The 20,480-nt window shown below is 34.6% G+C and overlaps 1 protein-coding gene across 1 annotated transcript in view; it reads left to right on the top strand.

Moving 5' to 3' along the window:
* KNDC1 (kinase non-catalytic C-lobe domain containing 1) overlaps positions 1-19,567 on the top strand; it is a 65,328-nt gene extending 45,761 nt beyond the window's left edge. Inside the window, exons 16-30 of the mRNA XM_065671984.1 lie at positions 979-1,070; positions 3,110-3,513; positions 8,834-8,927; positions 9,053-9,150; positions 9,457-9,668; positions 10,944-11,057; positions 11,529-11,676; positions 11,934-12,113; positions 13,168-13,383; positions 13,698-13,780; positions 15,046-15,196; positions 15,609-15,731; positions 15,834-15,893; positions 16,508-16,665; positions 16,915-19,567. Of these exons, the coding sequence (XP_065528056.1) occupies positions 979-1,070; positions 3,110-3,513; positions 8,834-8,927; positions 9,053-9,150; positions 9,457-9,668; positions 10,944-11,057; positions 11,529-11,676; positions 11,934-12,113; positions 13,168-13,383; positions 13,698-13,780; positions 15,046-15,196; positions 15,609-15,731; positions 15,834-15,893; positions 16,508-16,665; positions 16,915-17,146 (2,365 nt within the window). The 3' untranslated portion in view covers positions 17,147-19,567. The remainder of the gene's footprint in view (positions 1-978; positions 1,071-3,109; positions 3,514-8,833; positions 8,928-9,052; positions 9,151-9,456; positions 9,669-10,943; positions 11,058-11,528; positions 11,677-11,933; positions 12,114-13,167; positions 13,384-13,697; positions 13,781-15,045; positions 15,197-15,608; positions 15,732-15,833; positions 15,894-16,507; positions 16,666-16,914) is intronic.
* The last annotated feature ends 913 nt before the right edge of the window (positions 19,568-20,480 follow it).

Here is a 20,480-nt window from a genome sequence, read left to right as displayed (position 1 = left end):
AAAGCTTTTTCCTGAAGGCTATTGTAAACAGTAATCAATTTATATGTGGAAGTTATGCATGCGGTTTTTTGTCAGTCATGGTCTGGAATTACAAATTGGAAATTTTGCCTTGGTAGATGTGATCTATAAACACTTCAGTGTTAAAATATGTACAATCCCTACAGCAAGTTTCAGAAAGAATAGAGTACAAACTCCAGATGTCAGACCCTGATATGCTGGTTTATTTCCTATTTGGGTTGGCTTTTTTAAGGAGCCATTGAAACTTGGTTGGAGCTTAGCTTCTAAATTCCCTCAAGTTGAATGTGATGGTAGGAGAAACTTTAGCTGTTGCGGCTGAATTACTGGCATATATTAAGATGATAAACCTCTGTATGAAATTTTGTTACAAAGTTTTTGAAAATAGAAGTGGAAAAGAAATCATCATTTAACCAATAAAAAAATATACATCTAGCTTTTAGATCACAAGCAAGAACTGCCTGAGAATATCTCAAAAAACAAAGAAAATTCTGAGACACTGCTATATTCTTTATTTGATATTTATTTTAGACAAAGAATATGGCAGGTTTTAGTTGTTAACCTTCTTTGAATGAGTTGTGTTACATAACTTATTACTACTATTAGGGGTGACTTGGAGTCAGACCGTTAACCAGAGGTTGAATCCTGAGTGAAAAATCCATTAATGTAATTTGCAGTCTGAGTTATGCATGGAGTTATGCCTTCTATTTGTATGTGTTCTGATACTTCTGTTGGAATTTTACCAAATGCTGTAAGGTAAAATTTCCACATCTTGCTCAGCGTGTTTAATATCCACCTGAACATTTTCTTCTTGTAAAATAACTGAAGTTGAACATGCAAACTTCAGGAGGTAGATATATTCTATGAAGCCCTTTACATACATAGAGCCATTTGTAAGATCTTATTTTACTGATGTAAAGATATATGAAACATTAATTTTCCCTAATTTTCTTATGTTTTCAGCATAACTGAGGCAGATGATTCAAAGTGTGGCAATGTATTCCAAGATCTAAAGAATTTTGATAGCTTGTTGGCAAACGGTGATCAGACAGAAGGTGAGAAAGGACTTCATGTTTCTAGATCTATGTGTGTGCTAGGAATCTATCAATGACACAAGTTTTGAGAGATTAGCACTTTAAGTGTGTCTTCAGGGAAATACCCACCTTACCACTTACAAGCATTATTAGTGAATCTGAACATTGGCTTTGGGAACCTGTTGTCTTTTATGTGAAGCTTACATGTGAACAAATGTCATTGAGTGGGATCCTCATTTCATTTACTTTTACTACTCGTATTTACACAGATGTGCCTGTTACAAAACTCCCAAAATCCTAACTGCTACATGTGGTTTTCTTATGTTCATCCACTAGATGTTCCAGTGGCATGCTTTAAAGGAGGGAGAGGAAAGGGGTGACAGCCATACTGCATCAGCTCCAGACAGCATAGCAAGCTTAGCTAGGTAGAGAGGAAAGCTTTAGAAGATGCTTATTAGTCCTTAGGTGTTACTGAAGAAGTTGAGGATTGATTGACTGAAGGATAGCTGTGCAACAGATCTGGTCCTTCTTTGTTCACATACCAGAATTAAAACAAAACTAGGCAATAAAGTAAATAACATGCATTAAAATAAAAAAAAAACTGTCAAAATTATTTACAAATTCAGGGGAAGGAAGTTGTACTGAAGTCTAGAAACGTCATTGCTTTTAGATTTAAATGGGTATTTCTAACTTCATCGGAAGGGTTTTCATAAACAGGTAAAAAATAATAGTATTTACATCTCTTCTAGGAATTTTTCCACTTCCCTATTCTGTCCACTGAAGTGCCTTTTTAAAGATAGATAGCAAAATGACAGTGGGACAAAGGATAATGAAGATAGTTTTGTCTTTTAATCACAGTCTTGGTTACAGGACACCATTTCAGGGCACTCATTGAGGTTATTATATTAGTGGATTGTTTATTTGTACTTCACATTTTGAGTTTTCAGTAACTGAACTAGAAACTGAGCTGGGACTGGTAAATCCCATTATTATAACAAAGCCATTACCCTTTCTGAGCTTGATATATTCATGAACAGTTTGTATTTGGTTGCTGTTGTATCAGTATTTCCTGGTTGTTTTGGTGGGGTTTTTTTGTTTGCTTGTTGGTTTTTTTGGGGGTTTTTTTGGTGGGGTTTTTTTGTGAAGTTGTTTTTTTTTTTTCTCCCAGGATAGTTCATCCAAGTGCCAGCATTTAAACTTGGTTACTTCTCTGTTTTGATTAAAGTTAAACTGTGTGTTCTTTACAGAATGGATTTTATCCCTACATTTTACAAATTCGTGTTTTGCCATAAAAGTTAAGTTTGCATTTGGCTGCTGTCATTCTGTGTTACAGTCTTCTATTTTGGCTCAGAATGATTGCAAAAGTAGAGCCGGACTCTCCCATGGGATATGTGATTTCTTTGCACCAGTAGTTTAGGTCCATTTGACTCCAAGGTGGCATATCTAAGCCCCGGAGGGTTGCTCAAGTGAAAAGGGAGACTTTTCACTTGAAAAGAAGGAGACTACTGGCAGGTGTAAAAGCTCCTGTCATCATACCAACCTGTGACTGTCTATTCTGTCCCTTAAGGTTGGTAGTAGCAGTTAGAACTGTAAAGTCCCATCATAGCTGAAGAGAGTGAGTCCTGTACGAGTAGAAAATTTAACATTTATGTCCCCTTTGGCTATATAAAATGTTCTTGCCTTCTGTGTATGGAATAAAAACTTCAAGATTTACAGATGGAAAAAACTTCAAGAGCTAAGCTTTTTACTAATGCTTGCACAGGTCTGACATACTTTTGTTTTAAAGCTTCTGTACTTAGTTTTTTTAAAATGCTTGTTCCATATGCACAGAAAATATTGTGTTATTTTCATAATTGTATTAACTGTTGCTTAATAGTTCTGAAATGTCTTCAACTTTTATCACTGTACAAAAGCACAGAGCCAAAATAAGCATCTAACACCACTGTTAGAGCACATAGGTAGCCTCGTAACTGTGTTTTGTATGTGTTGTGTTTAAGTTCAGCAAAGCATGCATCACAGCACATGACTGTTATTTCTTTCCCCCCATACAACCTCTTTAGGAGAAGGGGAAGCAGCCTTTGGTGTGAAGGCTGAGGCTATGATAAATACATTGTCAGGTGAAATGGAATTTGATGAGTCAACTTCGGATAATATCAAAACAGAATTGAAGCTGCAGAATACTGTCCCCATAGAGAAAGAGCAGCAATGTTTACAAGGCAACGGCAGTTGTATTGGTCCAGGCTTTGCAGAAGAAAATATAGAGCCTGAGGAAAAGACCATGATAAAGGTAGCTGGAAACAGCTACCTTGTGTCTCCCAACCTACCTGACTTTCACGGCTGTAGTCCTGGTTGGAGCAGTGCATTTTATGGAGCTGAATGTTTTGATTCAGAAGTTCATAATTACATGAAAAACCTTGGAAAGCAGAAATCAAGTGAGTCACAAAATATAGATGCTAAAAAAGTGGTGAGTACATTGATTTAAAATCATTAAGATACCTCTTTATTTGCCGGTTTAAAGAATTATAATAATTGTTTTGTTCTAGTGAGTTGAAACTCTTTCTTCTTATAAATACTGACTCCTAAGTAGTTTAAAAGCCTCAAGATTTGTGATGTGTGACTAATAAACCAGGGTAGTATTCCAAAATAAAGGTCTTCCATTACCTAAAAGATTATATCGATCACATTTACTTCCATTTCACATTTGTGTATCTATGTATAATGAGCTTCACTTTGTAAATATTTTTATAATATTGCAGGTCGAAACCTGAAGAGTAAGGATAATATATAAAAATGTAAAAATCCATATAGGTTGAGCTGGCTCTTGGGAAGGAAATGGGAATATTTAAGTATATGAGTTGGTGTTACTGGAAAAGCTGTTAGTACAGGGACACCTGGAATCTCTTTGTGTCCCTGAGAATGGTTAGTTGTCTAGTTTAGGTATTGTTTCTGCCAGATACATGCTTAATAAAGATGAAGCAGGACCTGCACTTGTCTTTTTCAGCAAGTTAAAGCTTCTTAATATTCAAGTCTATAGAAGAAAATAGCATGAGAAGCTATTGATTTGTGTAAAAATAAATAATTTTTTAAAGAGTTTTCAGATCTGTCACTCTCAAACTTCTATCTACTCAAGAAGTCCTATTTTTAATCCTATAAAGCTGTTTAATCCTGTGCAAGCATGCCAACTAGAGGAAAAATGGGCTTGTATAATCTCCCTTACTTGAAGGATAGTTTTTGATGGAAGAACAGATTTTTCACAAGTAAAGGATTTTTCATAAGCATCTGAAAAGATTTTTCTGTTTCAACAGGCAGTCTTTTTGACTTTGAGATTTTACAGGCTACTTTTCAACTTAGTTTGATTCAAAAGTTATTTTCTGAGTTCTTGGCAGTTGTTTTCCCTATTTAAGAGGTATACAACAAAAACGAAGCATGATTTATGGTGTTCACAGACTGCTTTGGAATTTGCTTATGAAATTAATGCATGCTATTATACATTGCTACTATATGCATTAATACGTAAGAGCTTGGCTAACCCAACAACAATGCAGGAGCCTGGGGGGGAGATAATCATGAGGTATCTCTGTGGAAAATTATATTGTGTTCATACTCAGAACATTCCACTGGAGGACAATTACTATTGATACAAAGCTCAGTTTAGCAATTAGTCAACAATTCTCTCAGAGAGCAAAAGAATGTACATTCTGACAGCTGAAAAAGATACATACTACTCTGAGGATAAATGAACTAATCTTCCTAATGGTATCTAAAATCTGAAATCTTAATATCCAGGCAAAAATTAGACTCTGATCTTATTCTCTGTCAGTAATGCAGGAATAATGTATGTGATCTGGACAGCATATGAGGCCAGGTGGACAAACAAGAATAAAATAATTATTTGGAGACAATAGAAGCTTTGTATCTTACATAAGTAGTCTTCCTAATTTGTAACATCACTTTGCATCCAAGTTGCAAGGAATAGTTATAAATTGTTATCTTTTTTTATTAAGTCAAATTCAGTTTATATTCAGAGATTATTAATGGAAGATTAAATACACTTGTATGGCATAGAAATGTTTTGAATGCATTGCAAAAGAAAAGTTAATTTCAAAGAAAGCATGTATGTGCAGATACTTCTGTCTTGTACTATTTATATAAAAAAAGTCTTGGCATACTAGAATATTCAGGTATATAATCTTAAAACCATAATATTTTAAAATATTCTTTCATAATTTTTATTAAAAATGTGTTTTAAATGTCTTGTTACTACAAATTCAACAGAGGATACTTTAAAATACCAGTTACTTTTTGGTCTCCTGACTATTTTTATTTCTTTCACTACCATAGCATCAACATCTTTAAACTTTCTGCTGGCATTACTCCAATGACTTTCTGTGAAATCCAGCTTCTTCCATATGTGTTTAAAATAAAAGCTTACAGGATCATATTCCTCTAATTGCAGCAATCTTGAACATTTAACCTGAGTAAAGAAAACCTTTCTAAAATCCTGCTGGTTTTCCAAACTCCATCAATCATGACAATTTGTGAAATAAACTATTAGCAGTATTGCTGAAAGAAGATCAACTGTTACAAGTTTTAAGTGGTCAATATATATAAGAAAGACAGAAAAAATATGAAACTGAAATTTATTTTTCTGATATTGCAACAGTCAGGAGATGATGATTCTAGACTCTTAAGACAATCCATTATCAACATGTAGGTGCTAAGCAGCTCTGCCCAGCTTCTTTCTCCTGTCTCTTTGCTGCCTCATTCATCAATCATTTTTATTTCAGAAACCAGTTCCTTGATTAATTGTAGTCTAATTTTCATTGTCTAACAAGGACTATATTAACCTATTTCTTGCCCAGGTCTTTGACAGATTTTTGAAAAGTTAGCAATAAAGTTGACCTGATTCTACAGCTTTGCGGTAAAGTGCACTAAAGCAATGTTTAAGAGTTGCTGTTTCAAAGAGGTAGTTACACCTTTGAGCTTCACTACATTTGTCCCAACTTAGTGGCACTTCTCTTTCATAGGAATAACTCTGCTTGGTCAATGCAAGTCTAGTCTGCAGCTGGAACTGAGTACTGAATGAGAGTCTAACCACACAACAAATTACAGTTTTGGAGACATGTACATCTCACTTATACACAAATCTCTCCAATGAAAATATTAATATAATTCAAATGTATATTTATTCACATTCTAAAACTAAATGCAATTAAATTTATTTTGTTCTTTAATTTTGTATGCCTATAAGTAGGTTTAAGAACACAGAAGTTCTGAGAAACTCTGAGTGCCAGAACATATATTTATGGCAAAATTAAGAAGTATTCTGCCATTAAAATAATGAACTTTTCTATTTTTCTACTGGGAACTGTTAAATATTGTCTGCACCTTAGGTTGTGATTTAATAAGATGCAAAAAGTAAAACATTTGTTGTATGATGAACAATATTGAAAGTAGGATTAATCAAGTTTTATGATTCAAAAAAGGTAATATGCACTTTTATGTTTGGAAAGAATGTGAAATAGCATAAAAATTAAATATGTATGGATCAAGGTGATGCTTTGAAGTGTCATAAAAATAATCAATGCTTTACTGTGTAAGTGCTTATCAGTTCATTGCAGTTCAGGTGCTTATCAGATGGTTCTTTGTGGTTCTTAAGGTCAGCAAAGGTTAATATGCATTTAGAAAAGTTAGTCCTTATAAGGCAAACAAGTGTATGTCCCCTGCATCACATCATCTCTAGTCCAGGAGCTGCTGATTTTGCACCGTCATACAGAGTGCAATACAGGCAAAGCAAACCGAGTCCCTGAAGGGAGGGCAGGTACCAGGGCTGCTGTTTCTCCAGGGAGATGTCCAAGTCTGCCCTCTTAATAAGAGGGTTTTTTTCCATAGTCTGATAAGCTGGCTTCAGGGTTTTTTGCAGCCCCAAACCTTTATCCTTAGCCTTTGCTCTTTTCTTCTTTGCACACACTAAGTTCAGCTATCCCCTAGATCTCATAAGCTATTTGTAAGAGTCTCCACTAAACTTTAGTGCACCCAAGCTGTGACTAGGTTGTTGCTAGCAAAGGTTTTGCATGTTTGGCCACAATTTTCCCTTTCCCCTTTTCTCTTTTCCTTTCTCTTCTGCCAATATTCTGCATCCTTTGGTGGAGTCACCCGTCAGGATGTACAAACTTCAAGGACAGATTGGAATTTGTAATTTTCCCAAGTAAGCAACGTCACTCTAGCATTACTTTATGCCCTAGACTAAGGGATGTTCTACAGAAGTACATCCTGACAAATAAATGTATTTCACAGGGAGAAAGGGCCATTGAATGTGTAGCTTCATCAAAAATGTTTATATCCTAGAGCTACCTAAACTGAAAGATGTTGAGGAATAGACTGGGAATTTGCTACTGGCTTTATTTCTACTCACCTGAGTTTATTTATGGAACAAACCACTTCTGCCCATCAGATTCCAAGCATCAAAAAGTGGCCACTCTCTGATTCTCTCTCTGTGTTCATAGCGTCTTAATCAACTTGGTTTCAATTTAATTGATGAAACAAAACCAAGCCTTTAAGTAAAAGCAAGCAATTTCTAATTCAGAATCAGGTAATAGCTTTTCTGTGCTTTCATTATTCTCTATGTGATGCCTATGTAGCAGTGTTTTAAAAATCCACAGGGCTTTTGTGACTCTTCCTGCTAATGAACTATGTTGTTAAACCTTTTGAGCTTTTCTGAAAAACAGTGACAGGTTTTTCTCAAACTTAAATTAATTTCTAGTAAGCCCTTCCCATTAAAGCTAACCTATTTACCAATCTGTTGTTTGATATGTTAGCTCTGAGCTATGTGTTTTCTGATTGCTGTGCTTGTGGGAGTTCTGTCTGCTGTATTCAGTGAACTTACTCCATTTAAAATGCTGTTTCATGTAACTAGGTCACTGGTATTTAGCTTAGGACCCAAGTGCAAAAGCCACCACTTCTATAAAACACAACACACATCATGTTTGGTGTTTCATAATAAATAAGAAGCTGAACCCAAAGCGGATGGCCCATTTTCATTGGTTGGTAAAGTAATGAAACCTTTGATATGCAAACAATTATAAATGTTTACATTAACTTTTATATAAATGTGAGAAGCCCACTATAATTTAATTTTATCCATTGCTTAAGTTATACAAATCTGCAGAAATTTAGTTCATTTTTTCAATTATGTAAAATGCATAAATATAAAATATGAAATCCAAACTTCAAAATTGGTATGTCCTTTATAGAGCAGCTCTCCTGTCTACTTTCTGACCTGGTTCTCTAATATAGTGTAATTCTACATGTTTGAATGAAAGCATCACTTTCGTCAAACATTCCGTTCTTGCTGCAAATATAGGTCAGCTACTTAACAGAGATTTTCTGCGGTCTGTACGGGTTTCAGAACCCATCACTTTTAATTCTGAATGACTTCTGAGTATAACTTTTTTAACTGCTCAGGAAATCAACAAGATAAGTACAATTATAACTACAGGCATATTTATAAAAATGGATTCAGGCAAACTCCAGTGCAGACTCGTCAAACACAAACTAGTTCTAGTTCTGAAGTTGTAGCACCGTACCATAACTAATGCTTTCATGGGGACAGGTGATGCCTGTTGTAGCTTGCCTGTAAGCAAGATAGTTTTTCTTGGTTAATATATTATTGTCTGTTTGGATGTTCTCTTTTTCATGCAAAATAATTTTCTTCTTAAACTTCTGTTTCCCACTAGAACCTTGCTTTTACCATTCTGATCAGAATCCTTTTTCTCTTTAAATAGGAACTAGAACAATTGCTAATGATGGAGACAAAAAATTACAGAAAGACCATAAAGTTTTACCAGAAACTGTTGCAGAAAGAAAGGAGCAGCAAAGGTAAGATTACAGCAACTTACCAATAATGAAATGGGTGTGTAGTACTTTTAAGGATTTTATTTTATTATTTTTCCCTGTAAATCAGAATCAGTGATGTTCTTACACTGTGTGTTTTAAATTTAAAGGTCCTGAAACTAAATCTATGTTGCCCAAACTGAGAGAACAGCTACAGGAGATTAAATCAAAAGTACAGTTTCTTGAAGTGGTGAAGAAATATGTGCAGGCAAGTCAGACTTTATTTTGCTTGTGTTTCATTTGTCATTTCATTACTGTGTCAGTGTAGTTGGCTGCTCAAGTCAGTATATGAAATGCAAAATGTTTTGTGTCAAAGTGCCAAATTAAGTAGAATCTGAATTAGCAAAAGAAAAAGTAACTGCTATTAGTATTGCTTAGAAGTTAAAAAAAAATAATAAAAATAAATAAAGCAGTTGCATAATGAAATGCGATTAGACTTTGGCTGCATTTTGTGTGGATTTTCCTCTGTAGTTTCCTATGGTTTATGTTTTCATGGCTTTGCATCTTTGAGCAGATCATGTATGCAGAGCAGTGGGGTGTGGAATCCTGTGTGCTGCCTACAGTCATTCGCAATGGGAGAACTGACACAGTGGATGTGACACCTACACATGAGTCATCAGTGCTTCTTTACTATAACACAGAGAAACACCAGTGTAATAATCAAAATGGAATAAGAGTTCTGCAGGCTGGTACACCACTTGGTTTAATGGCTTATTTATATTCTAGGTATAGTATCTTTTGCATGTCCTTAATCTGCAGTGGGTTGAGGCTGATAAATCCTAGTTCCTCGACATTGCATAAATTCCCCTCTCTTGAACTGAGTTTAATGTTATTTCTGTGAACAGTTATTTACAGAAATGGGCATGGAAACGGCAAAAGACAGCCTAACAAGAAATAGGCCAAACTGTTAAGTTTGGATTCAATTAAAACTTGAAGCATTTGATAATAAATCAAAAACTAATAACTTATATCTTTTTAATCCTGTACTTATTTGACGTTTTGCTCTTATGGTTGCCATGGAATCAAGGCTTTATTTTACTGCCAGCAGGATAACAGTTCTTCAAAACATAAAAATTGATAATTCTTATTAATAGGGTCTGGATATGAAAATGTTTTACAGATTATTGCCCCAGTCGTTGGGACTGAAGATGCAGGCTTCTTTCAGGGCTTAAATAGGGACAATGATGTCCTTTAATCTTCAGCTAGGGTGAGGACAGTGTTGTTTTAGGGTGCCTGAGACACAATAGTGTGAAGGATGGAAACTGCCTGGGAGGCTTCATCAGACTTGTTGCCACTATAGAGGGAGCAACTTACTCCCAGCTACTTCTTCTAGGTCATCCTGACTTTTCAGAATCAGTTACTTATCCTGGGTGTTGCTGTTCCTGGTAGTTAATATTATGCACAAAGTAAAGAAATTGTTTCAGTCGGAGCTCTCACATGTATCAAACCCAAATTTTTATGGTTAGCCATAAACCATCAGGGAGACAGGACAATAATCTGTGTTCAGACCTTGAGAGTATGTGTGTGTATAAAAAAAATAAAATATGCACATTTTTAATGTGTGTAATGAGTATATTCTGTTGTTAAAACAACCACTACTCTAATTAGAGCTACAGGAAATATTTTCTTGCTTATGATACCTACCTTTTTATGCTGTTATTATAATAAAAATCTTTTAAAGTGAGATGATGGGGAAAAAAATTTAAACTTGTTCTTCCATACTACTTAAAATGTAATTTTTTATCATAATGGAAATGTCAAAGTGGTTATTCACAAAATTGCAAATAGAGAAACATTTTTTAAAACAAATTATGCTTTCAATGTTGGCAATCACAATATTTGATGTGTAAAAATAAAAGGAAACAGGGTTTTATGTAGAGCTTCAGAATTTAAAATCCCTGTTCATTCATGATATTTTGAGGAATTTTTTTCTACTGCTGTAATCTGATGCAAGAAGAAAATGTGGTTTTACTTGTCTGAAGCTTTTCTTGTTCTTCACAGAAATGCATTTTTAGAAGGCTATGTACAGCAGTTTCTCTACACATTTCGCTATTTCTGCACACAAGAAGAATTTTTGCAGTTTCTTCTTGATAGAATCAGCAGCACTTTGTCCAGGTACAGTAATTCCCTGTGAAAAATTGTATTAAAGCACAGTTGTCCCTTTTGTGTCCCCTCCCAATGGCAAATAGCTGTTTCTGAACTGCTCTACTTAATTAAATTGAATTTTGATGGGTTTTTTTGTAAGACTCTCTTGAAAAGTGAGTGACCCTAGAGTAAGTGCTATATATGACAGTGTGCTTACTTTCGTTTTTTTTTTTTTTTTAGTTCTGAATTCTTACTTTTAGTAGCTGTTCAGTGATGGGTTGTAAGTACAACCACAACTTTGTTTCTATAGAGCCATGGATTCTAGAGACATGAAGCTCAAGAGTTTAGACAGTACAGTCATTACCAAATAATACTTGTGATTTTTTGAACACATAATGCCTTAACACTTTGAAAATAAACTTGTGGTTTATTGAACAAGTATTTTTAAATGTGGATTGGATATCAACTTTGGTTAAAACAGTTCCTTTTTCTTCTCACCAGTGCAAGCCTGGATCCTTCCACCTCACTTACCAAAATATGTAACCGCAGTTTCTACATCCTGCAGGCTTGGATTGAAGACTGCTACAGTGTAGACTTTGAAACAAATACTGATCTTTTATGCACCCTAAAAGAATTTATTTCTTCCAAGGTAAGTCAGAATTTCAGTAGAGGCTTAAAGGGGGGAAAAAATATAATCAATTTAAGTCAGTTAGGGTATATGTAATATTCTTATTTCAAATAACTGTCCTAATTACAATTAAAGAAAAAGAAATATACTGCAGTCTTTGACAGCTATGTTGAATGTGTCTAGTTTTGGACAGACATGAATTTTTCAACTGTATTGTCTTGCTTATATTTTATGGGAAATTGAGTTCAATATTCTGTTAGCCTGTTTTGCATTTACAGGTTGCTCCATTAAATGGCTATGGTGAGCTCTTGTTGTCATTGCTTGAGGATGCTTCTGCCAGGAGAAGAGGCAGTGCTTATCAGAGCTCCAACCTGGACAAATGTGAAGAGGAAGGTGAGGAGGACAGAAAAACATTACATTCCATATGTAAAAAACTCTCAGAAGACGTTTCCAGAAAGGTATGTCTTTTCACCAGACTGCAGTACATGGAACACATTTCCATTGATTGTTTTCTGACAAAAACTAGAGATCCAGCTCATGGCCAAGATCCTGATTTAGCAAAAATTATCTACCTGCTTTTTAAATTTTCTGTGGAAGTATTTAAGACCTAAACTGTTCTATAACTGTGGAAATAATCTTAAGCCTTAATTGTGCCCTATCATCTGTTTCAGTAATATAGAACAGATAATAATTTTGAGAGAACTTGAACTCTTCATCCTTGATACTAGCATGTGACTTACCTAGGAAACCTTTTACTCCTTGTCAAAGATAAATATAGTCTTACAACAGCAGGAGGTGAGAGGGTTCCTGCTGAAACTTCAAAGCATGTAGCAAAAACTTGTCTAAACTTTTGTCCACATTTACTGATTTATATAGTTTGCTAATGAAAAATAACCCCAGAAGCCAGAACATGCTGTATAATACTTTTCCTGAAAAAAAAGACCTCTCTCTACAGTGACCAAAATGACATGTGGAAGTCAAATATATCTGTAATGTGTAAGTTGAATTTAGAATCAGCCTTCTGAAAAAGGTGCAGAATTCCATGGAGTATGCTGGGGGTTCAACCAATAAAGGGCAAGCAGAATAGAGACATGGATTTGTTTTATTGTCACTGTATTTTAATGATAATGGAAGATAGAAAAAGGGAAAAGAATGGAAAACCAAATACTTCTTTGGAAAGGATGTTTGACGCTAAGCAGAAAGAGTACAAGAAATAGTAAGACATAGAATATAAAATGTAGAACTTAAGAATATGAACCATGTTATAGCAGTAAGCCTGAATACACAGAAGGTAGTTTTAAATACTGATCTGGCAACCTACTGTACAGACTCATCGACTGTGAGTATTAGCTTAAAACAGCAGTGTTGAAAAAACCAATCAGTGTCTGGGCTAACCTTGAAGATGAACTGAAGTTTTTCATCCACAAGGGTGTTTCTCTAACAGGACATTCCAAGGGGCGACATAAAGTTTGCTTTAAAGAAGTTGGAGTTTGGTTTTTTTCTTTCCTACAGAACTTTAACTGGAAACTTTCCAAAGGTGTGGCACCAATTGCACAATATCACAGAGAGCGACTGTACACTGGTTCATCGGTTTTGCCAAGGCCATGCTATAACACTTTTACAGAAGAATTCCCAGTCTCCTTCACTAAAGCAGATGAAGTAGGACCATATCTCTTAATAGAATACAGTGTGCAACAGCTTTGTTGTCAGCTGACATTACTGCAACAGGTACAGAGGTCTAGGTTTACTTGGAAGTACAAATAATATCTATCTTCTTACATTTTACTCAGCCTTCTTTCCTTAGCATTTCCCAACCCTCTTTCAAGCTATTTTGTATTACTTCATAAGACTTAGAATTAAGATGATCCATTTTTCTCTGAACTTTCTACAGTAAAATTTAGACTGTGATCCCTCTGATAAATTTGCTGAAGAGAGGGAAATGGGAGGCGGGAGGAGAAGAACTGTCTGTCATTTTTATCCCTGAGTATTTTAAAAGAACTGCTTAATCTTAACAACAGCTATATCTTGCTCTTTTTGTTTAGGAAGTATTTCACAAATGTCATCCAGTACACTTTCTAAATTCAAGAGCACTTGGTGTTAAAGACAAATGTGTTTCTGTCCAAAAGTAAGTTACTTATTTTAACTGGCCTCTATTCTGTTGATGCACAATAACTTACTGTATTACACCTTTAATATGTTCAGGAATAGAGAAACATTTTAAATACTTAATATCTTTTCAACAGACTAGATAGTCTGGTTATATAATTTTTTTTACTTTCAGGAGATTTTATACATTTGTATGTACATGTACCTGTGCACATATGTGGTAGGTCACATTTGAAAAGTGATTTCTTTTAAATCTGAAGTGGGTCAGGCCAAAATATTTCTGAAGACTTGTCCTGGAGGGTTGCTTCAAAGGTTCCATTTTGGCAGAAAAATAAAAAAGAAGAATAGTTTCTGTAACAGGCTTCGTGATCATGCATGTTTGTATGTATATAAAATCTCAGTGACCATTGTAGTGTCACAGAATAGATGAGGTTGGAAGAGACCTCTCAAGATAATGTAGCACAACGTTCCCTGCCTTAAGCAAGTTCAGTGAGAGCAGGTTGTCCAGGACTTTGTGCAGTTGGGTTCTGAATGTGGATGGAAGCATCGGAGCCTCTCTGTGCAATGTTCATTTTGTACTGTTAGCTAGATGAAGTATCAAGTATTCACAGATAGACGAGAATTTTCCTCTAGTTATTAGAGTGGTTATCAACCTATTTAAATTACTTGCTCAATGGTAATTGTTGTTTTCATCCAGCCACATGGACCTAATTATGTTTGATTACGGTCTGCTTCTTATGTACCCAGTGGATTCAGCTAGCTTTTAATTAATACTTGTTAATTGCACTATCTGTAGTAGACTTTTTTTGTAAGAGCAGGGAATGAACATCTAAAGCAGCTCATCTTTTACGGATTGTCAAGTGACAGAGGTTAAATTGGCTGGTTTAGACTGATTTGGTCGTTCAAGCACAGGAAACAAACTGTATGGTGCCACCAGGTATCAGGCTCAATTTTTTACATGACTGCAGTTTTTAATGAGCTTGGATTTCTGGCTGTTATTTTGCACCAGATTAGATGGTTTGGTTTATTTAGTAACAAGTGGTGAAAGCATCTATATATATAGAAATGTATGCTACATCCTTATCTTGAAATTACATATAATTGTAGGGAAAAAAGTGACATAGCTCACTATGTACTTTGTAAAAGATCATAAACTCGAGATTGCAAACACTGCAAAATCATTTTAAATGGTTAGAAGCTGGCATCTTCACAATCAAGATTTTCTTTGAAAATCCAAAGTCAGCATCAATTATTTTTGCCTTTTTTTCCCCATTTTCTCCATAGAGCTATTTCTGCTGAGACAATTTCATTTAAAGTCTGTAATCTGTTTCTGTCAAAGTGCATACAAGACCAGTACCTTCTACAATTATTAAGAAATGCGGACAGTGTCAGCACCTGGGTTGCTGCTGAAATTGTAACATGTCACACATCTAAGGTTTGTCATTGTTTTATTGTATTATTAATTATGAAATAGTTATTGTATAGCAGTTGCTATATGGCAAAGCTGACATAAATATTCTGAAGTACACCTGTAAGTGGGCAGTTAAAAATTCAGTTTTCAAGGAGGGTCTTGGATGTTTCGTTAGTAGGAGATCTCAGAACTTATTAAAATTTAACAAATGGGTTGCCTGAGGAGAATAGATGTCAGACAGGGACAACTTGGTGACAGGAAATGGGAATTTTTGTGTTGGAGGGAAATGTTACAGTCAACAATTTTGGTAACAAATTCAAAAAGAAAATGCATCTCCTTTTTTTTCCTTCTCATTTAATTTTATTATGTAGATTTACTATATATATTTAGTATATATTTTATAGAGAGAGAGTATATGTTATCTTTTTTTTTTCAGCTGCAGGTGAGCTTGTTATCAAAATTTCTTCTTATAGCAAAATGCTGCTATGAACAAAGAAATTTTGCTACTGCAATGCAAATCCTAGCAGGCTTGGAAAATCTTATTGTACGACAGTTACCAGTAAGTTTGGGCTTCTGTTCCATAACTATTCTGCTTAACATAATCTTTTTCCCATATAGACATTAATGTGAAAAACAAAAATGTGTTTTGTTTTCTTGTAAGGCCTGGAAAATTTTACCTGCAAAAGTAGCTGAAATAATGGAGGAACTCAAGGCTGTTGAGGTATAGTATGAAGTCTTTAATGTAAAAACACTTCTTTGGGGTTGGAGAAGATGCAAGTTCTGCTTAAGTGGGTGCCTCTGCAGCATGAAAGCCATAATTATTATTTTGTATTATGGAGGAGATTTTAATTTAAGACTTCTGGCTCTTAATCCAAGAAGCTTACATGAATTTTCCTCTCAGTATTTCTCAAAAATGTATCCTGTGTGACTAAAAATAAAGACATTTCAAAGCAAGCTAGACCATTAAATACAGTTTTCCTGACAATGTCTGCAGAAATTTTGTGGCTGTAATCTGTTTTGAAAAATCTTAAATGTTTATTTTATCACAGGCATTTTCTTACTGATCTGTGCAATTTTGAATCATAGAATGAAGTTCTAAAATATTATTTTGGTTATGATTTAGAACAATTACAATTATCTATGAAGTATCTTTTGATTACTTAGTGTGCTTTAAAATGTTTGCCATCAGATTAGTTCATAGTGTAGTCTTCAATGCCAAAAGTTAATATTCATGACAAACAAATCCATAGCACTAAACACATGAAGTGGTGAACTTCTTTTAAAACCTGCCCCAATACTTAACATGAGATTTATCTGTGTGCATTTTTAAACTAGGTTTTTTTAAAAAGTGACAGCTTGTGCTTGATGGAAGGAGAAAGATTCAAAACACTTCCAACGATTCCATCAGCCCATGTTTTGGCTATGCATGTCCAACAATTTGAAACTGGAGGATTCACAATGACAAATGGAGCTTACAAGTGGACTAAACTTAGGTAATAATTTTCATTATATATGTATGTCACCTAACTTTTTAAAATAGACTGCTGTCTAAAGGGGTAATGAAAGCTAATGCAACATTTCACAGCAGTTTAAATGGTTTCAGTCAAAGGGACATACACTGTAGAAGAGAATGCTCGATGCCTTTGAATTTCTTTTAAATTTTGGGTTTGGGGAGTTTGTTTGGGTTTGGTTTTATTGTCAGCATAAGAAACTAATTTTTTTTTTCTATATTCTCTTTCAAGAAATATTGCAAAAGTTGTGAGCCAAGTTCATGCATTTCAAGAGAATCCTTACACATATACACCAGATTTCAAGCTTCAATCTTACCTCAGACAAAGAATAGCTCGCTTTAAAGATGCAGATGTTTCTGCCTTGGCAGCTGACAACTGTGCCAACTTCCATCAGATACCAGCAGAAAAGCATTCTCGAAAAATTCAGGACACGCTCCGCAGAATGAAGGCAACATTTCAGTAATTATTTACATTTCATCTGTTGTATTCCAAGTGTGGATTGTAAGACTAGGTTGAGTTGACTTCATCTCCTGGACCAATTCCCAAGCAGATACTTAAAGGAAGTGACTTAAAATACTATCTCAAGTTCAAATGATTATATTTTTAACATGGAATTATAAAATGCTGACTAATGAGATTTGAATCCCTAGCAACTGGATGAAAGATCAAAAGAATAGAAGTAAAGATAAAAGTACAAAGAGTGTAGAAGAAAAGGATGACTAATTGTTACTGTTGGTTAGCATTAAAAAAATAAACCCCAAAACAAATATCTAAACAATACTGTGGATATACATTAAAATTACAGCTTCTGTTGCAAAATTGGGCTAGGAGAGTTCAGAGTATAGTTCATTAAATGTTGAGTATATTTTTATATAAACATAGTACACTTGTATCCTGTCACAGTGTGCATATAATTCAGGGACACAGATCATCTGCGATCTTTTCACTGTTGGTGTGTCTTCCTTTTATGTTGTGTATTTTGAAAACTGTAATTCACTTAAAGAATTTGCCATCTTTTTCTTCAAGCATACTGAGGAAGGAGAGGAATGCCATGCTGCAACTTTTTTTTAATTTTGTTTTGTTTTTAATGTCATCAAACTAACCTTTTTCCAAATGAGAATAAGATCTGAATTTAAATATTATGAATTTATTGCTTCGCTCATGGCCTTGTCAAAACAGTAAGTATGAAATTGCTTTTTTTTTCGTGTATTGGGCACAGTTTGTGTATGTATGTATGTGTGCAGATTTGATTATGGCTTTTGCTCCTGAGGTTGCTTTTGTAGACTGCAGTGTTCCAGCAGCATTAAGCAGAAGATAATTCTGTGAAATTTGGATATGCGGCTTGTAAAACTTCAGTGATAACCTGTTTGTAGAGCTTATACTTACAAGACCTTCTAAATGGCAATGAATTGTGATGCTATTGCTAGGAAGTTTGTTGAGCTACCCAGGTTTATGCAAGGCCAAAGTATTAAGGCTTCAAATTAGTTACAAATATACAAATTAGTTACAAGTATATCTACCAGAGATACAATGATAATATTGGAAAAGTAGTGGGGAAGGGCAAGAACAGCTGAAATAAGCTCTGTCCTCACAGCTATTTGCTAAACTGGTCTTAAAAAAAAATATAAAAAAATTAGTAAGAAAATGTTTTGAGAGCTGTGAAGAGCAGATGTGAACTGTCTTGACACATTTTAGTGATGGAGAAGTATAATGATGTAAGAAATGAGAATGTGCACAGACCTAGTATATTGCAAGTTACATTACTGTATTTGACAGAAATGCATGTGCACATATAAATTGTAGTTTCTTCAGAGTTTAAGAGGAAAGCCTCTCCTTTTCTCTTGTCGGTAACAGCAATATATACATCACAGGCCACTTCTCATACTTCTCAGTAAAAACAAAGTATGTCCATATTTTCCATAAATGTTCAGTTAGTTTTTCATACTAATATATTAATACTAACATTTGTGTTCTTATTGGTTTAAGCACTGGAGAACTCAGTCCTCAACTGGGTTTTCTTGCGTGTGTTCTACTCTTAAGATGATATGTTTTACTATTTGCCATATGTAGGTTTAGCATGTCATTAATTGTAGTATTCTGACTTACCCTTAAAGAAGCAAAATGTGTTGCTATTTCTTTTAAAATTGCCAAATGTAAAAACATTTAACCTTGGCCTTCTATCTTTATGCAATACAGTGATCTGAGAATGTTAATGATAACCTTATCTTCAGACATACATTTCACGTATTTGATCTATATGCATTTATTTTTAAAGAACTGTTTTTATTAGTATTTATTGGGGTTTTCCCAATTAAAAATTACCATTCACTTGAAGCCACGCCTTGCCTTTGAAAGACAGTAAAACCTTAAGTAGCATAAGATTTACTAATGTAAAGAACTTCACAAAACTTGCCAATCATATTATTTTAATAAATTCGTTTTAAATAGTTCCCAGTCAAACTGTTGAAATTGCTTTTATGGATTTACTCAGCCATTTATATTTTGCACTCATGATAGCTGTCTCATATATTTCTTACAGTTTTTATCAGGCTTGAAAGCAACTACTACACCTAGACAATATTATGTTTATTCTATAACAATAATTGGTGCTATCTCATGTCTTCTGTATAATGCGTCAGTGTATCACCTTATTTTTCTCTAACTGTTACAGTACTACTTTGGGGTGTTTTCATCAATTAGATATTTAAGATTTGGCATTTAGACACCACAACATCAATAAAAGAAAATGTAAATAGCTGTTAAAAAAAATAATCAAAATCACTTTTATACAAGGAAACTGGTTTGCTTTTTTCCATGAACACTGATATATGCACATCTTATGTGATGCAGATTTCAGAATAAACTAGTTACATCTAGCATATAATTGTACTGCTTATTTATTAATAACAAGAAGGAAGGGTTGGGCCAAAGTTTTCTTTCTTTGTGGGGAATGTCTTCTTAAAAGGAAACACAGGACAAAACATTTCAAAGAAACAAGTTCAGCTGTATCTTGGCAAAACATTATTGGCATCAGTAGTTGTATTGTATAAATGACGGACTTTGCAGTCTGGCCTTATGTTTCCATTCCAATACCAAATTAGAATGTTTAGGGGAAAAATATTAGTTTGTTCTTTCAGCCAAAATTGCCACCAGCTCTCCTAGTTCATTTTTTCCACACTTCCCTCATCTTGTTTTTATGTTATTTATTTTACCAACAGTGACCCATGGAGTTTCTGAAATGAAGTCTGCTCCTCGGGAGCCTTTCCAGGTGCTCTGTGCGATGGTGCTCTTTCTGTGTCCCTTTTCAGGTGTCTGTCCCCAGGATCCCTGGGGTTTTGAGGCCTCCTGCTAGACACCTGGGAACTGTGTCCTAGTTATACTATCTGCATTTGAAAGCAGGTTTCCATCTCCAACACCTCCTCCTGAAGCCTGTCAGGAAACATGGGTATATTCAATTGGATCCTATGAACTATCCCATAGAAACCCAAAACAAGAAACCGGAAAAATATTTCATGAACCAACACTGATTCATGATTCTGACAATTTTTTTCCCTTCGAAGTTTTTAACCACTTCTAAACTTCATTTTCATGGTTTTCTACATTCTTCCTTTATGCGTTGGATTGCTGAGACTCCTGTGAGTACTGTATGTGATTTGCAAAGGATTAAAATTTTAGGAAATCTGTTTCTACATAACAAACTACAGTTTGAAAGAAGGGAAGTGTTAAACATATGGTTGATTGTTTCAATCCTTGATATTGCAATGAGGGAAAGAGTGCAAACAAATTATTTTCCTCCT

The sequence above is a fragment of the Lathamus discolor genome, chromosome 3 (genome assembly GCF_037157495.1).
Source record: "Lathamus discolor isolate bLatDis1 chromosome 3, bLatDis1.hap1, whole genome shotgun sequence".
In the NCBI taxonomy this organism is placed as follows: domain Eukaryota; kingdom Metazoa; phylum Chordata; class Aves; order Psittaciformes; family Psittacidae; genus Lathamus; species Lathamus discolor.
Note: the sequence above shows the minus strand (reverse complement) of the source record. Positions and strands in the feature narration are given on the sequence as shown.